We start from the raw sequence: 13,602 nt of genomic DNA on the forward strand, positions 1-13,602 counted from the left end.
GAGTTGTTTACACAAAATATAACAATATAAAACTGCAAAATGGCAACAAAGTTGTAAAAATATTTCAACAAAAATATTAAGTATCAAAACTTTATGTGCAGCTGTACTATAGTTATTTGAAAAATACGGTTTACAATAAATTTAAATATAAAAGAAATAAACTCAATTGAACTTGTAAATAATTGAACTGAATAACTGCAAATAACTGTGATGAATAACAGAACCATTTTAACTCCCAAATTTCCTGCCTTCCTGATAGCATGAATAAAAAGAAGAAAAGACATTCCTTCAGCTGTGTTATGTATTTGTCTGCATATCGTCCACCTTCCTTGCTCAGCAATTCTCAACTGGGTCTCATAGGTTTTTGGCCAAGACTATTAGTTTATCCACTATAGCAGGCTTGAGACAAGAACGTTGGCATTTAACAATGTTCCCACCTGTGCTAAAAAGCCTCTGATGGGGAGCTCGTAGCAGGAATGCATAGATACCTGCGTTTTAAATGGTCCCACATGTTTGACAGATTACTTCTTGTTGAGGCAACCATGGCGAGGCACTGTCGACAGGGCTGTTTTTTGTCCCTTATAGTCTTGTTCTTGCCAAAATACTTCCAAAACTCCTTTTGGATACAGTCTTCCTTGCTCCTCCAACGTGTTGATTGCTTGCTTTCACTTTGAGAACGGGCCCTCCTCCCTCCGCTCTGCTGTTCGGCCCCTCCTCCCTCCACTCCGCTGTTGCAGGGGGAGGGGGAGGAGCCGATGACTTGCTGGAGAGAAAGAGAAACTGCGCTTTTTTCCCCTCTCCTTCCTCAAAACAAACGTTTGTGGATTAAAAAAAATGAAATTAAAAAACTATCGCACGTCCTTGCGATGGGACTATTGCACATGCGCACATCGCGATGGCGATGTTTAAACGATATATCGTTCAGGCCTAGCGTCCATCTGCCAGGGGCGTCGCTCTTATTATCTCGCCTGGCTTTGTTTAGGTCGCAGGTTTATATGCACCCCAACCTGTCGCAGCCCAGCCCCATGGTCTTGTCTGGCGGTGCGCCGCTGAAAGGGCCATACTCGCCGTTCCCCACCATGCAACCCTCAGACATGGTCAAGTCATCGTCGGGATCACACTATCAGCCCATGAATGGAAACCAACAGCTTGTATACGACAGCCAGTTGAACCAGGGGCCCAGCATGGGGTCGTCGCAGCTTTTGGATTCTCAACTCATCCAGGTTTTTGAAAGATTTTTCAATTTGTAGTCACAGTTCATGGCAACATTTCCTCTTGTCACCAGGTGACCATGCCCTTGCCCGCGTCTCAGCTGCGCTACGGCTCCGCCCAGCAGCACCTCATCCTTCCTCAGTCCATTCAGCTGCAGCAAGGCCAGAACCTGTCAGTGGGAGGGCCGCGTCGGATGATGCCACCCGGCTCGCAACCGTCCGTCATGCCTGGCGGCAGAGAGGTGCGTCACTTGACTCCAACACACAAAACTGCCAGCGTCGCCCAGTTCGAATGGATTGTACGTCTATCGCCGTCAAAGGCGCTCACCCATGAACATTGACTTGATATCTTTTGGTTGTTTTCATGCTGTCAATCTTTAGGGCTCCCAGATGGAAATGAAGGGTTTCCAGTTTGCTGACAAGCCAAATCATTCACCAGGGATGCCTGTGGGCTCCTATAGGTGAGATTCACTATGTTGGTATTGATCATAATATGTTAGAAGGGAAACAAATTAAATACCTCAACTTAGTTCCTTCAGCAGGCCTGGATCTGCGAGCCCAAGCGGAAAGCCGTCTGGCCCCGGAGGCCCGATTGGACCATTGCCCACCCATCATTATACACAACAGGTTCATAACCATTTTAATGTCAAATTAGCAGTGTCAAATTTAGCAAATGAATGAAAAACTATTTTGATCGTTAAATCATTGTTTAGACACAATTGACCTAAAAATTGTCCAAATTGTCTTTTTTGAACATTTTAATAGTCAACATTCTCATATTTATTTTGTTGGGCTTTTGGACACACCAGGTCTCACCTGCTCAGGGCGGCTTGGTGATGCACATGCGTCCCCCCACCAGTGGCCCCTTCCCCAGCCCCATCCAGAGACCGGTCATGCAGGTCAACAAACCCGTCATCATACGCTCCCCCCCTTTCCCTAATCCCGGCCGAGACCTCTCCCACACCACCCCTCCCTCGGCCCCCGAGCCCCCTATCAAGGGGCCCGAGGATGGCATGAAGGTGAGCCACCCACTGTAAATATAGGTAATTTCATTTCATCTTCTTTTTTAATATCTATATTAGAAGTCGACCAATATGGGATTTTAAAAGGCTGATGTTGAGCCTGCTTTAAAAAAAAAATGACCGGCTTATGCCGGTCGTTAAAAAGATTTAAGTCATTAACCCTTTAACACCTAAGCCTATTTTGGCCGAATTTGCATGCATTTGATGTTGCCTTTATATTTAAAAAAAAAAAAAAATGTTTACAATGGCCAAGTTGGGTCCCTTTTTTTCAGGACACCTTCAACTTCATGTCCAAACTGTTGTTTTCTTCACTGACCAATTACAATCCACATTTTGGACCCAAAAAGACAAAAAAATCCCAAAATATTTTTTCAAAATTTGTAATGTTGATGTCCCATTGACAACCAAACATGCTCGACCAAACGTTTTGAAGCTTGATAATATTTATTCTACTTGTTAGGATAAACATTCAATAGAAAAAAATAAGATTGAATAGTTTTATGTTTGACAATTCAACACAAACAGCAAGTATGGTCATAGGCGTTTTTGGCCATTACACATACTATGGTCAAAACGGGTTATATACAGTGCAAAATAGTGAGAGAAAAAAATATATATATATCATCTAACACAAAAAGGGTTTGGAGGATATCTCTTTGTGAAGTTAGGTATTATACCAATCACCTTATCTAAAGTGTATACGTACATGGAACCCAGCTTCTCGAACACTCATCTTTATAAAAATTGAAAAGATTATAGTGAAGAAAAAATATATATAACATTGAAAAAAAGTATTTTCAAAAATATTGACAAGTAGTTCAGTTCAATTAAAATTTTTCTGGCATACGACCCAATAAAGGTTTTTTTTTTTTTTTTTGCAAACTCAATAAAGCTTCATGGAGCTGCGTCACACACAACGTCACACAGCCTACTCTTTCGCCGTTTGCGCGCTGCTGTCAGCCTGTTACTTCTACTCGCCGAGACGCCGACTCATCCCAGGAAAATGACAAATACGGCTCATCTTCTTCCCTGAGTAAATGAAATAATGCATTAGCTTGCGCTAAATTTAGTTTTAGATTCATTCTGCACTTTTCAAAGTCGCTCGCTCAAACTGGCCGTTGCTCGCTTCAGCATGCCTCCTTTTCCTTAGTTGGCGCCTTGCTCGGAAATTTATTAAAAATGTCCACATTCGGTTCGTCCTTCTTGACATCACAACGGCTCTTGGGATATGTAGTCTTTTGTGCTGCTTTCGGTTTTGGAAAAGGACAAGAAATGATGGAAATATGGAAATAGATACATAGTCCATGCAGCGTTTTAATGCATATTTATAGGTGCAATAAAAATATAAAATTCAAATGACATTATCTCCCGTTTTTCTTGGTCGATTGACTTCAACTTCCGCACTTTCAAATGAGACCAACCAGCGGCACGTGGGTGACGTAATTACAGCGTGACGAAGCTTCAAAGACGATATGCGTAAACGCGTCGCTGCCGACACGTTCGGTGTTAAAGGGTTAAATGGATTTTGTCAAAATTCAGGCCTTAAAAAGCATTAAACTAAATGTCCGAGGCAATAAAAATGGAAACTTCATGGTTCAAAAACTTTTTAAAAAAACATTTTTTATTAGTTGTCCGATATTATCGGGTAGCTTATAATATCAGCCGATAAAACAGTTTTTAAAATTATATCGGATAGTATCGACATTGGTTTTGAGCCAACATGCATGTTGCCTTCCAAGTGAATGTAGAAGCCCTCTGCCATTGTACAAGGTCTGGTCACAGTTTAGCACAGCAGTTTTGCTTATTGACCATTAGATGTCTCCAAACTAAGATGCTGGGGATTTGTTATCATTGATAAGATCCCGTCTGTTGCTAGGGCCATCCTAAATAAAAAGCGAAGTGAAGGAGGGGCCAGTTCGAACGATTGCTGAAGCTGGATAGTTTCCCACTCTTTTCTCCTTGCAAGCTTTTCAACCAAATTGAGTGCCTTCTCTCCTTATTTTGGGTAATAATATAAATGTCTACCTAAGGATTCGTATTTGAACTTGACAATCATAGCAGACCAATCTAGGGCTGCAGCTATCGAATATTTTAGTAATCGAGTAATCGACTGAAAATTCTATCGATTAATCGAGTAATCGGATAAAACAAATATATTTTTAGGTGAAGAGCAATTATAAATATACATGAGAAAACAAGACATTTCATCTAATCTTGAACCATTTTCAGTCAATCAATGTCTTTATTTTCGATGTATATTGTTGAAAACAGCCAACAATTGCATCTCAGATGTAACTAGAATTTTTAAAAAAAGACAAATTCACTGCTTTCACTCAAAGAACCTTTAGATCTTATTTAAAAAAAAATATATTTATACCTAAAAATGCCATTACGCTTGATAACACACATCACTTAAAAGTTAGGATTTTTTTCCCACCTGTTTCAATTGAATTTCTATTTGTGTCAAGCCATTTTTAAGTTCTAATTAAGTTTTACGCTACTCTAAACTGTAAGTCCTAATAGGATTTTGTGTTTTTGCAGTGTTCAAGATAAATGTATGATACAGGCTGTATTGGAGCACATTAGGGACCAGTGCTACTTGGTGTTTTATCCAGCAATGACTACTAAGCTAACATTGATAGTTAGCATTATTGAGTTTTTATTTTACACCCTTATCACTCCACAAAGCTATGTTATGTTAAAGCCTGTATGTAAGACACGTTAGCCACGCATCGAAAGTGGTCATAATTAATAGAAACCTAGCCCTCCGCAGGGCTAACGTTACGTGAGCTAGTGACTCAGACAGTAACGTTAATCTTATTTTTTAGCGCTTAGCGCTCTTTATTAGCGCTTAGCGCTCTACTGCTTTAAGATGGCCGCTGTTTATTAATGCTGCCCAGACGCGGCCGAGTCTATCATAGTGCATCTAGTTCAACATACATGTGATCTCTATGAGACTCCTCAGATGCTAGGCAGGGAAAGACAGTACAAAATCAAATGTTTCTTATTATCAACTTCGCCATATGCTATTGTTTAGTCACAACTGGATTCATTACCTCATTACTATCCTTTACAAAGCCCATGGAAACCGAAATCATTTAATCCATCTGCAGGCGACCAGGTGATCAGGATTTTACGACACTGTGCGCTAGTCCTCATGGGAAACGGTCTTCTTTAAGGCAAAACACTATCACTTTTGTCCATTTGCGTCGCTATAATCGACCAAAACTGAAAAGTTATCTAGTGTTGCTTTAATTAAACTATTTTAAGCTTTTTTAAGCTTTTTTTTTTTTTTACTTAATAACATCTCAAATAACACCACAGCTTTGACTCAAGTCTTTTTTTATTTCCTTCACAGTCCATGTATGTCTTACAGGATACAGTAAAACACACGTAACATAAGGCTTGCACATACTAGTTTTCACAAAATCCAGTGTAGCCAATGAATTGCTATTGCACATGCCGATTAGCGTTAGCAATTAGCATTTGGTGTTATTGTTAGTGAATAGCATTTGCAAATACCGTATTTTTCGGACTACAAGTCGCACCTGAGTATAAGTCGCACCAGGCATAAAATGCCCAACGAAGAGCAAAAAAACATACAAGTCGCACCGGAGTATAATTCGCATTTTGGGGGGAAATTTACTTGCTAAAATCCAACACATAGAACAGACATGTCATCTTGAAAGGCAATTTAATATAAAAATAAGAGAGGACAACATTCTGAATAAGTGTGTACAGTGTACAGTGCATGAACAACGAAATGCGAATATACTGTCCTCACCAGGACGCTACGGCTCGGTCCTGGCTATTCAGCGGGCTAAACTCCCAAATGACGATGCTGGATGTCCTTATAATTTACTGAATCAATTTCGTCCTCGATACCAAACAGGTTTGCATCGACGTAAATAAATGATAATTAGGTGCTTTTACAGCAATGACATGACACAAACGGTTAGCATGCGTTCGTAGCATTAGCACATCGTTCAAACAACCACACAACTGGCTCTAAGCGTCCGATCGCAGGTGGAAAACAGACAACAACAACAGAAAAGATGATACACACAGGCGCTGCCTCTGTAGAGATATTTTACAAGCATAAACAGCCGTGTTTCTCTCTCGCTAACTCGCCCACTCAGTCAGAGCTACGTAGCTGTCGGTCTTCTTCTGGCGTGTGAGTGCTCTTCTTCACGTAAACAAGTGCAAGTGCGCCCCCACGTGGGCGTGAAAGCGCCACAAACTAAAAGCATGCATTTCAATATAAAAAAAGTCAATAATACAATTGAACACACATTGCCAAAGGCAGAACGTGAACGTGGCCATAGCTATTAAGTTATTAAGATAACTATAGCATAAAGAACGTGCTAACAAGTTTACCAAACCAGCAGTGTCACTCCAAAACACCAAAATAACATGTGAAATGATATCATAATGTGTTAATAATTTCACACATAAGTCGCTCCTGAGTATAAGTCGCACCCCCAGCCAAACTACGAAAAAAAAAACCTGCGACTTATAGTCCGAAAAATACGGTAGTCCACGTCAGCCAAGCGATTAGCATCCACTTAACATAATCACATCCTAGGTACAGGGTACCCGCGGGTTATTAAAAGTATTAAAAAGGCATTGAATTTAGTTTTCCATTATTAAAGGTATTAAAAGTATTAAATTAGCTGTCGCAAGTCTGGAATTTTTTCACCGTGGTTTTAATTTTCAAGAACATCTCAGTGCAGCCTAAATTATATCGGTGACGAAGTTTTTTTAAAATTTTTTTTTATCCATAACGAAGATGAAGCGTAGAATTTTTACGATGCACTGCACCTCGTGCGTGTGCGCCGTTACCATCAACATCACAACAGCAGGCAATCGCACTGTACCAGGCCCGGAGTGGCTAATCGGGAGAACCGGGACAGTTCCCGGTGGGCCGGCCTGACGTTTGGGCCGGTCGTAATACACCTTTTTAACAAAGCTTTCAGTTAAACTATTTACTAACGGCATCACGCAATCCCGCTTTGCGCGATAAATTGTGGCCCTTCTAGCATTCCGTAGTTTGAAATTCGATACCCCGCAACAGGCTGCCTCTCATTCATGCCGCCAGCTCTGCCTCTGGGAAAGAGTATCATGATATCATCCTGTTGACTTGATTCTGGAAAAACTTAATTTTGGGTTTTAATGGCTGAAATGGGGCACGTTGAGGCAGCATGACGAGCGTGAACCCGTCTGGCTGTTGACGTGACCCATTATCGTTGTTTTTGAGCATGTTTGGATAAAAGTACAGCGATAAACCGTAAATGAACATGCAGAATGAAATATTTTTCATGAGAGCACCACTAAAACTTCCACCATGGAGGCTCCAGGCACTATTTTTGGGCACAAAGACTGAGGATTGGGGTGAAATCCACGTTCTCAGGCAAAACATAAGTTGGGCATTTTAACCCAAAACATTGCACTCTGAGGTGGACTGATGAGCGCAAACTACCCTGAAATACACAGGTGTCTGAACTGTATAAGTGCATTGGGAGACAGCCGTTTGGGTGAGTTCAATTATTATTTCAATCAATCATTCAATCGTTCACATTTAATTGCGGTAATTTTATGTCATGAATAATATTAAAACACTCATAAGTAATGATATATTACATTAATTTTTTATTTATTTAAACTATATACAGTACGCCCCCAAAATTTTGAATATCAAGTAAAAGTTGTTTTATTTTGGTATATTAAACCAACAAAATTGAGTGTCAATTTGCATGTACCACAAACCAAAAAAAAAATGAATATGATGAAAAGCTTCAGTTTTGTACGCACTTGCCACATGTGTAATTCAAAACACCTGCAAAAGGTTCCTCATTCTTTAAAAAGTCAGTCTAATATAAGATAAAATTATAGCTAGTACCCCAAAAATAAAATGGTAACTTCACACAGAACCTGCGCTTGAGCGCTTGATCTCAGAACTGTCAGTAGACATGCTCTTCCTCTGTGCCTCCCTTTTTACAAGTTATTTGGGGAAAATTCATATTTGATTCATCTTTACAAGTGTAAAGGAAAACTCTTTTCTTGTTTCTAATGAGGCTTAAATTTGATGAACTCCTGTGCTAATAGGTGTATTTAGAAATTGAAATATATAATTTATGCATTTTAAAAAATCGCAAGTTTACTATTGACAGCATGCGAATAGTCGCGATTTTAAAAAATTAATCGCGTGACAGCACGATTATTATTACAATATTTTGATAAGGTAGGTCATGACATAAAGAGGGCCGGTCTGTGGCACAAAACTTTTTGTTTTAATTGTATCTTCAATAAATGTGCATTCTTTTGTCAAACACACTTAGTAATTGATGTTAAATTTGATGTTCAGTGCTTTATTTTTTTAATATGATTAAATATTATCTAAATAATGGGTGCGAGAAAACTATTAATTTTCAGTTGAAATGGTATTAAAAAAGGTCTTAAAAGTCTGGAATTTAGATTTATCAATCCTGGGGGGACCCTGTAGGTAGACAACACCAACTACATTAGCTTACAATGGTCATAGAAGCATTTGTGTCTGCTTATTTACAAACTACGCTCAAACAACACAATATGAGTGTCTGCTTATTTTCAAACTACGCTCAACACAATATGAGAAATAAGTGTACTTGTTAGTGTAGCGCTAGCCGTTAGGATTTACATCACATAATTAATCACGCTCTACTGTAGAGAACTCCAGCTACATTAGAACGAGTGTAGGTGACAAACATTTGTGTCTAAGACGTTACTTACAGACTATGCTTAAACAAGGAACACAGAAAAACTTTTGCCAATTGGCTTTTAGGAAGCTCATCCACTTCCTGTACTTAAGTCGTCTTCTACGACAAATCCTTTTGGCCACTTGGTGGTGTAAAAGCACAAGTAACAAAGCTCATCACCCAAACAGTGAATATAAGTTCGCTTACTTTATCGGCCAGTTGCCGATTTTGAAAAAACAAGAAGATCCAAATATCGGCCCGATATATCATTCGGTCGGTCGATCTCTATATGCATTGGCTGCATACGATGTTGTAATTGACTTAAAGCTGCTTCTAGTAACGCTTACCGTAATTTTCGGACTATAAGGTGCACCTGACTATAAGCCACCCACCAAAATTGACACGAAAAAGGCATTTGTTCATCGATAAGCCGCACTGGACTGTAAGCCGTAGCTGTCTACACTATGTAATGGGATATTTACACCAAAAAATATTGATGATAATTAATATTGACTGCGGTATCATAATACTATAAGACCAAATGAACCAGCATAAAGCTTTGCAGTCAATTGGTTCAAAGCTTCAAGAAACTTCATTTGACTATCACTGCTCCCTTAGGGGAGAGAGTCAACCTCTGCTGTAAACACTGTTGTCGTCCAACATGCCGCTTAGCATGCATTGCAGCGCTACAGATGTAAATAACAATCAAAATTCATGTTCTGTGCTAATTATTTTTTTCAATGACTGTTCCATTTTTCTTTAATTAGTAGTTCTGATATTTGGTAACACTTTATTTGACAGTGGTGCCATAAAAATGTCATGAGACCATCATAATAATGACATGACACTGTCATGAGCATTAATGAATGCTTATAACAGATGTCATTTAGTGTTATCTGACAAATTATCTCACTTTTGAATGGATGTAAAAGATCCGAACTGGACATAAATGGAGTTTGTGACATAATTTGCCGGATGACACTTAATGACATCTGTCATAAGCATGTATTAATGCTCATAATAGTGTCATGTCATAATTATGGCGGTCTTATGGCAGTCTTATAACGCTACTGTCAAATAAAGTGTTATCTATTAGAAAATAAGCCGCACTGTGAGCTACAGGATTCAAAATGAGGGGAAAAAATCGGCTGCTTAAAGTGCGAACATTACGGTAAATTGAACGTTGGGTGCCATGGACGGAGATAGATCTCCAATTCATCAATTAAAAATTAGATTTAAACTGAGAAATGTTCAAATTAAATCAAAGTAAAATAAAAAAAACGTTAAAAAAGAAATAATTAAAAAATGTAAATCCCGTATTGGTCCGAATATAAGACGGCCCTGGTAAGACGACCCCCTCTTTTTCAAGACTCAAGTTTGAAAAAAGACTTTTTGAACACCAAATTATATTTTTATACAGAAAATAATTACAGTACATCCGAAACAAATGATTATAACAATATATTTGAGAGAAAAAGCATGTTATTTTGCTTCATTCAAATCTTAATATCTGAATATCTAAATATGTAAACTAAAGTGCAATCACATTAGTAAATGAATGGCTTCTGGTTTTTGAAATGTAAATAAACCAATCTATTGTTATAAAACAACAAAATTGCAATAACTGCATTAACCATCAATGTGAAGTCTAACTGTAACTGTAGTCTTGAAACAAATCTGAATAAGGAAAAACATTGCAATAAAATAATGCAAACTGGTTAAACTTGAGAGTAGCTGAGATCTGTCATGACAGAATATCGCTTCAATGATATCTGGCGCCAACTAGCGTCGTGAAGGGGTATAACGTCTAGACCGTGAATATAAGCCGACCCCCTCTTTTTCAGTCTTATTTCAATGCAAAAAACACCGTCTTGTATTCGGGCCAATACGGTACATATTTTTAAACCATACTACTTTTTCATTTATTATGCTTTACATGTATTTGTTAACTCAATGGCTGCCAGTGACGTCTCTAGACGTCCAATCGATTGGAAGTGGGAGCTGCCACCCCTCCCACTTCAAATGGATTGGACGTATACTACCGATTGAACTCAAATGACTTAAATTCAATTTTTAAGAGCCACATGATTGGATGCTGATCCTCGTCAATGCTATAAAATTCTTGTCCTGTTCTCAAATACTTATTAATTTTACTTGTAGATCCCCACGACAGCTTTTAACATATTTTTCCTCAACCTGCGACCCCCCCCCCCCTCGACTTTCCAGGTCGAAAACCCCCGAATCGCCACTCACGCCGCCTTCTCGTCGGCACAGTGTAAAACCCTGCGAGAAGTGCGCAAAGCGGTCGGCGAGGCGCACGCGGGAGGCATGACCAGCAAGCTCCAGGAGCCCCTAACCTCCACCGGCCACGGCAAACCGCCGCGCACGGGCGCCATCAAACCTCAGTCGGCGAAAGCGGAGGAAGGCAAAGCGTAGTGTTCCGGAGCGGAAAGATTGAAAAGACAGATAGAAAAATCACCCAGCCTACAAACACACAAGCTCCTTGCACAACCTCTGAGCCTTCTTCCAACTAGCACCGTCAGTTTCTCCCGTTGACCTTCCGGACACTTCTGACTTCACAACACAATGTAAAACTTCTAGAGAAAGAGAGATACTGTATATATAAATATATACATAGACACAGCCTTTTAAAAGCAGATCTTCACACAGTCCTCTTTAATTTATTACTTTTCTTTTTTCCTGTAAATGACTGCTTGATGGTTCATTTGTGCGCACAGTTATTTTTTGGACAAACTATCAACTGCCTGAGAATGGACAGTCGTTTGGTGAACATTTTTCAAAACCAATTCAATACAGTTGGGCCGCTTTTCTTCCCCTTTTATTTTATTTGAACTCAACGGAATTTTTTTTTATTATCAGGAACAAAATGGCAAACATTTGCATGTCAGTGTCAGGTTATTAAAAAACGGCAAAAGGTTTGCTTCACTTTGTCTTTGCTGTACAAAATGGTGATTCCCCCCCCACACCAATCAAGTTGCTTCCACGTGAATGCCCTCACAAATCTAATTGAGTGTAAATGTTACAGCACTTTTAACCCCTTTATGCCTGAATTTACATTTAACAAATACAATTTTTATAAAGTAATGGGGGAATACATACAAGTACTTATAAATAAGAATAACAAAAGCAAACTGCAGGAAATGAAAAATACTGCAAAAAAAAAGGGGGAAATCCTAAATTTAAAGTCATAATAGAAGTTTTTTCCACATTTGTTTTTTTTTATATAGGATTTTTTAAAAATGAAAATTAAATATAACCCCCTAAAATGCATTCCCCCTATATTTACATTTTTTTCTTATTATTTTTTTCTAGGCTTTTCTTTCTTTAAAAACAAAAACAAAAAAAAAAAAAAAATCCACGCATGAAAAAAAACACTTTTCACATTTTTGTTTTTCCCCATTTAATTTTCTGTGTCAGTATTTTTGCATTAAAACAATTTCATTCCACACTACTTATAAACTGTATTCCTCCAATGATTTACATATGTTTATTAAACATGAATTCAGGCATCAAGGAGTAAACACAGGTGGGCAAAATGATGGCATTTAGTTCTCAAACCACATCACTGGCTGCAGACATCTATTTCCGTCAATGTCAGCGATTAAACAATAATAAACAGTTATAAAAAATAAAAAGTCCTCAAGCCCATTTTGATTGCACCGGGTTTGTTGGGTGGTCAATTTTAAGTTCACCCCAATTGGTTGCGCTTCTATGTGGCACAAGCAATACATGCAGCAATCAGGGTCCAATTATGATTTAATATTTCCCACACTTCTGTTAGAAATGGGAAGCATTGCTTGTTTTTCTCGTGAGCACGGTGGACTACGAAGGACTTGTATCGTGTTGGGGAAAAAAATGTGAAATTGTTTTTGTTTTTTAACAGACTTTGGCAAAGTCATAGATGGTTTATTCAACATGTCTGCTTTAATTGTACTGTTCTGTGCAATGACACTACAGATTTATCTTGGACTGGTATAAATATATATTTGTGCGTGTGTGTGTGTACAGCAAGGAAATGGTTTGAACCCACATTTCATTTGTGATATCAAGGATTCAAAAGCAAGGGTGGGGAACTTCATAGTGTCAGCCATTCAATTTGAAATATAACCTATGTAATAAGAGAAAACTTTACATTTAATCAAATTACTTTTTATGGGTGGAACAGTGAAGTTCCCTACCCCTGCTTTAAAGTTGCAGAAGTGACTATTATGTTACATTGTCCAGTTTTTTGGGAAGTGTTCCTGCTTGTTTTCTTTCTGCAAGAAGTGCTTAATGCCTGCTCATTCTCACCAAAAAATGTTGCCCAAACTTTTTTTTGTACTTAAAAAAAAAAAAAAAAAAAAAAAAAAGCATTTTTCCCCCATTTGGTGTTAAAAAGACCAGTGCTTTCTACGGAGTTGATTCCAGCATTCTATTTATCCAAGCTGATGATAACTTTTATCCTTTTCAGATATTTGGTCATTATTCGCCCATGTTTGAGGGGGGAAAAAAAGCTTATTGAAAGAAAAATAAAGCAGTTTTGATTTCTTAGCAGGTTCTCTTATTGATTGGATTAAATATAGTTGACATTATCGTCATGCTTGCTCGGAAAAAATTTACCCCCCCTTTTGTTTT

At 38.5% G+C, this 13,602-nt stretch overlaps 1 protein-coding gene across 5 annotated transcripts in view; it reads left to right on the forward strand.

Moving 5' to 3' along the window:
- The window catches only part of prrc2b (proline-rich coiled-coil 2B), a 50,748-nt gene extending 38,125 nt beyond the window's left edge, over positions 1-12,623 (forward strand). For 3 of the 5 annotated variants that reach the window (XM_057819467.1, XM_057819469.1, XM_057819468.1), the window contains exons 26-31: positions 983-1,223; positions 1,286-1,510; positions 1,593-1,672; positions 1,742-1,838; positions 2,021-2,230; positions 11,194-12,623. In XM_057819467.1, coding sequence (XP_057675450.1) covers positions 983-1,223; positions 1,286-1,510; positions 1,593-1,672; positions 1,742-1,838; positions 2,021-2,230; positions 11,194-11,403 — 1,063 coding nt within the window. In that variant the 3' untranslated portion in view covers positions 11,404-12,623. The remainder of the gene's footprint in view (positions 1-982; positions 1,224-1,285; positions 1,511-1,592; positions 1,673-1,741; positions 1,839-2,020; positions 2,231-11,193) is intronic. The other 2 variants (XM_057819470.1, XM_057819471.1) reach the window with 1 other exon arrangement.
- The last annotated feature ends 979 nt before the right edge of the window (positions 12,624-13,602 follow it).

Source organism: Corythoichthys intestinalis, chromosome 17 (genome assembly GCF_030265065.1).
Source record: "Corythoichthys intestinalis isolate RoL2023-P3 chromosome 17, ASM3026506v1, whole genome shotgun sequence".
Classification (NCBI taxonomy): domain Eukaryota; kingdom Metazoa; phylum Chordata; class Actinopteri; order Syngnathiformes; family Syngnathidae; genus Corythoichthys; species Corythoichthys intestinalis.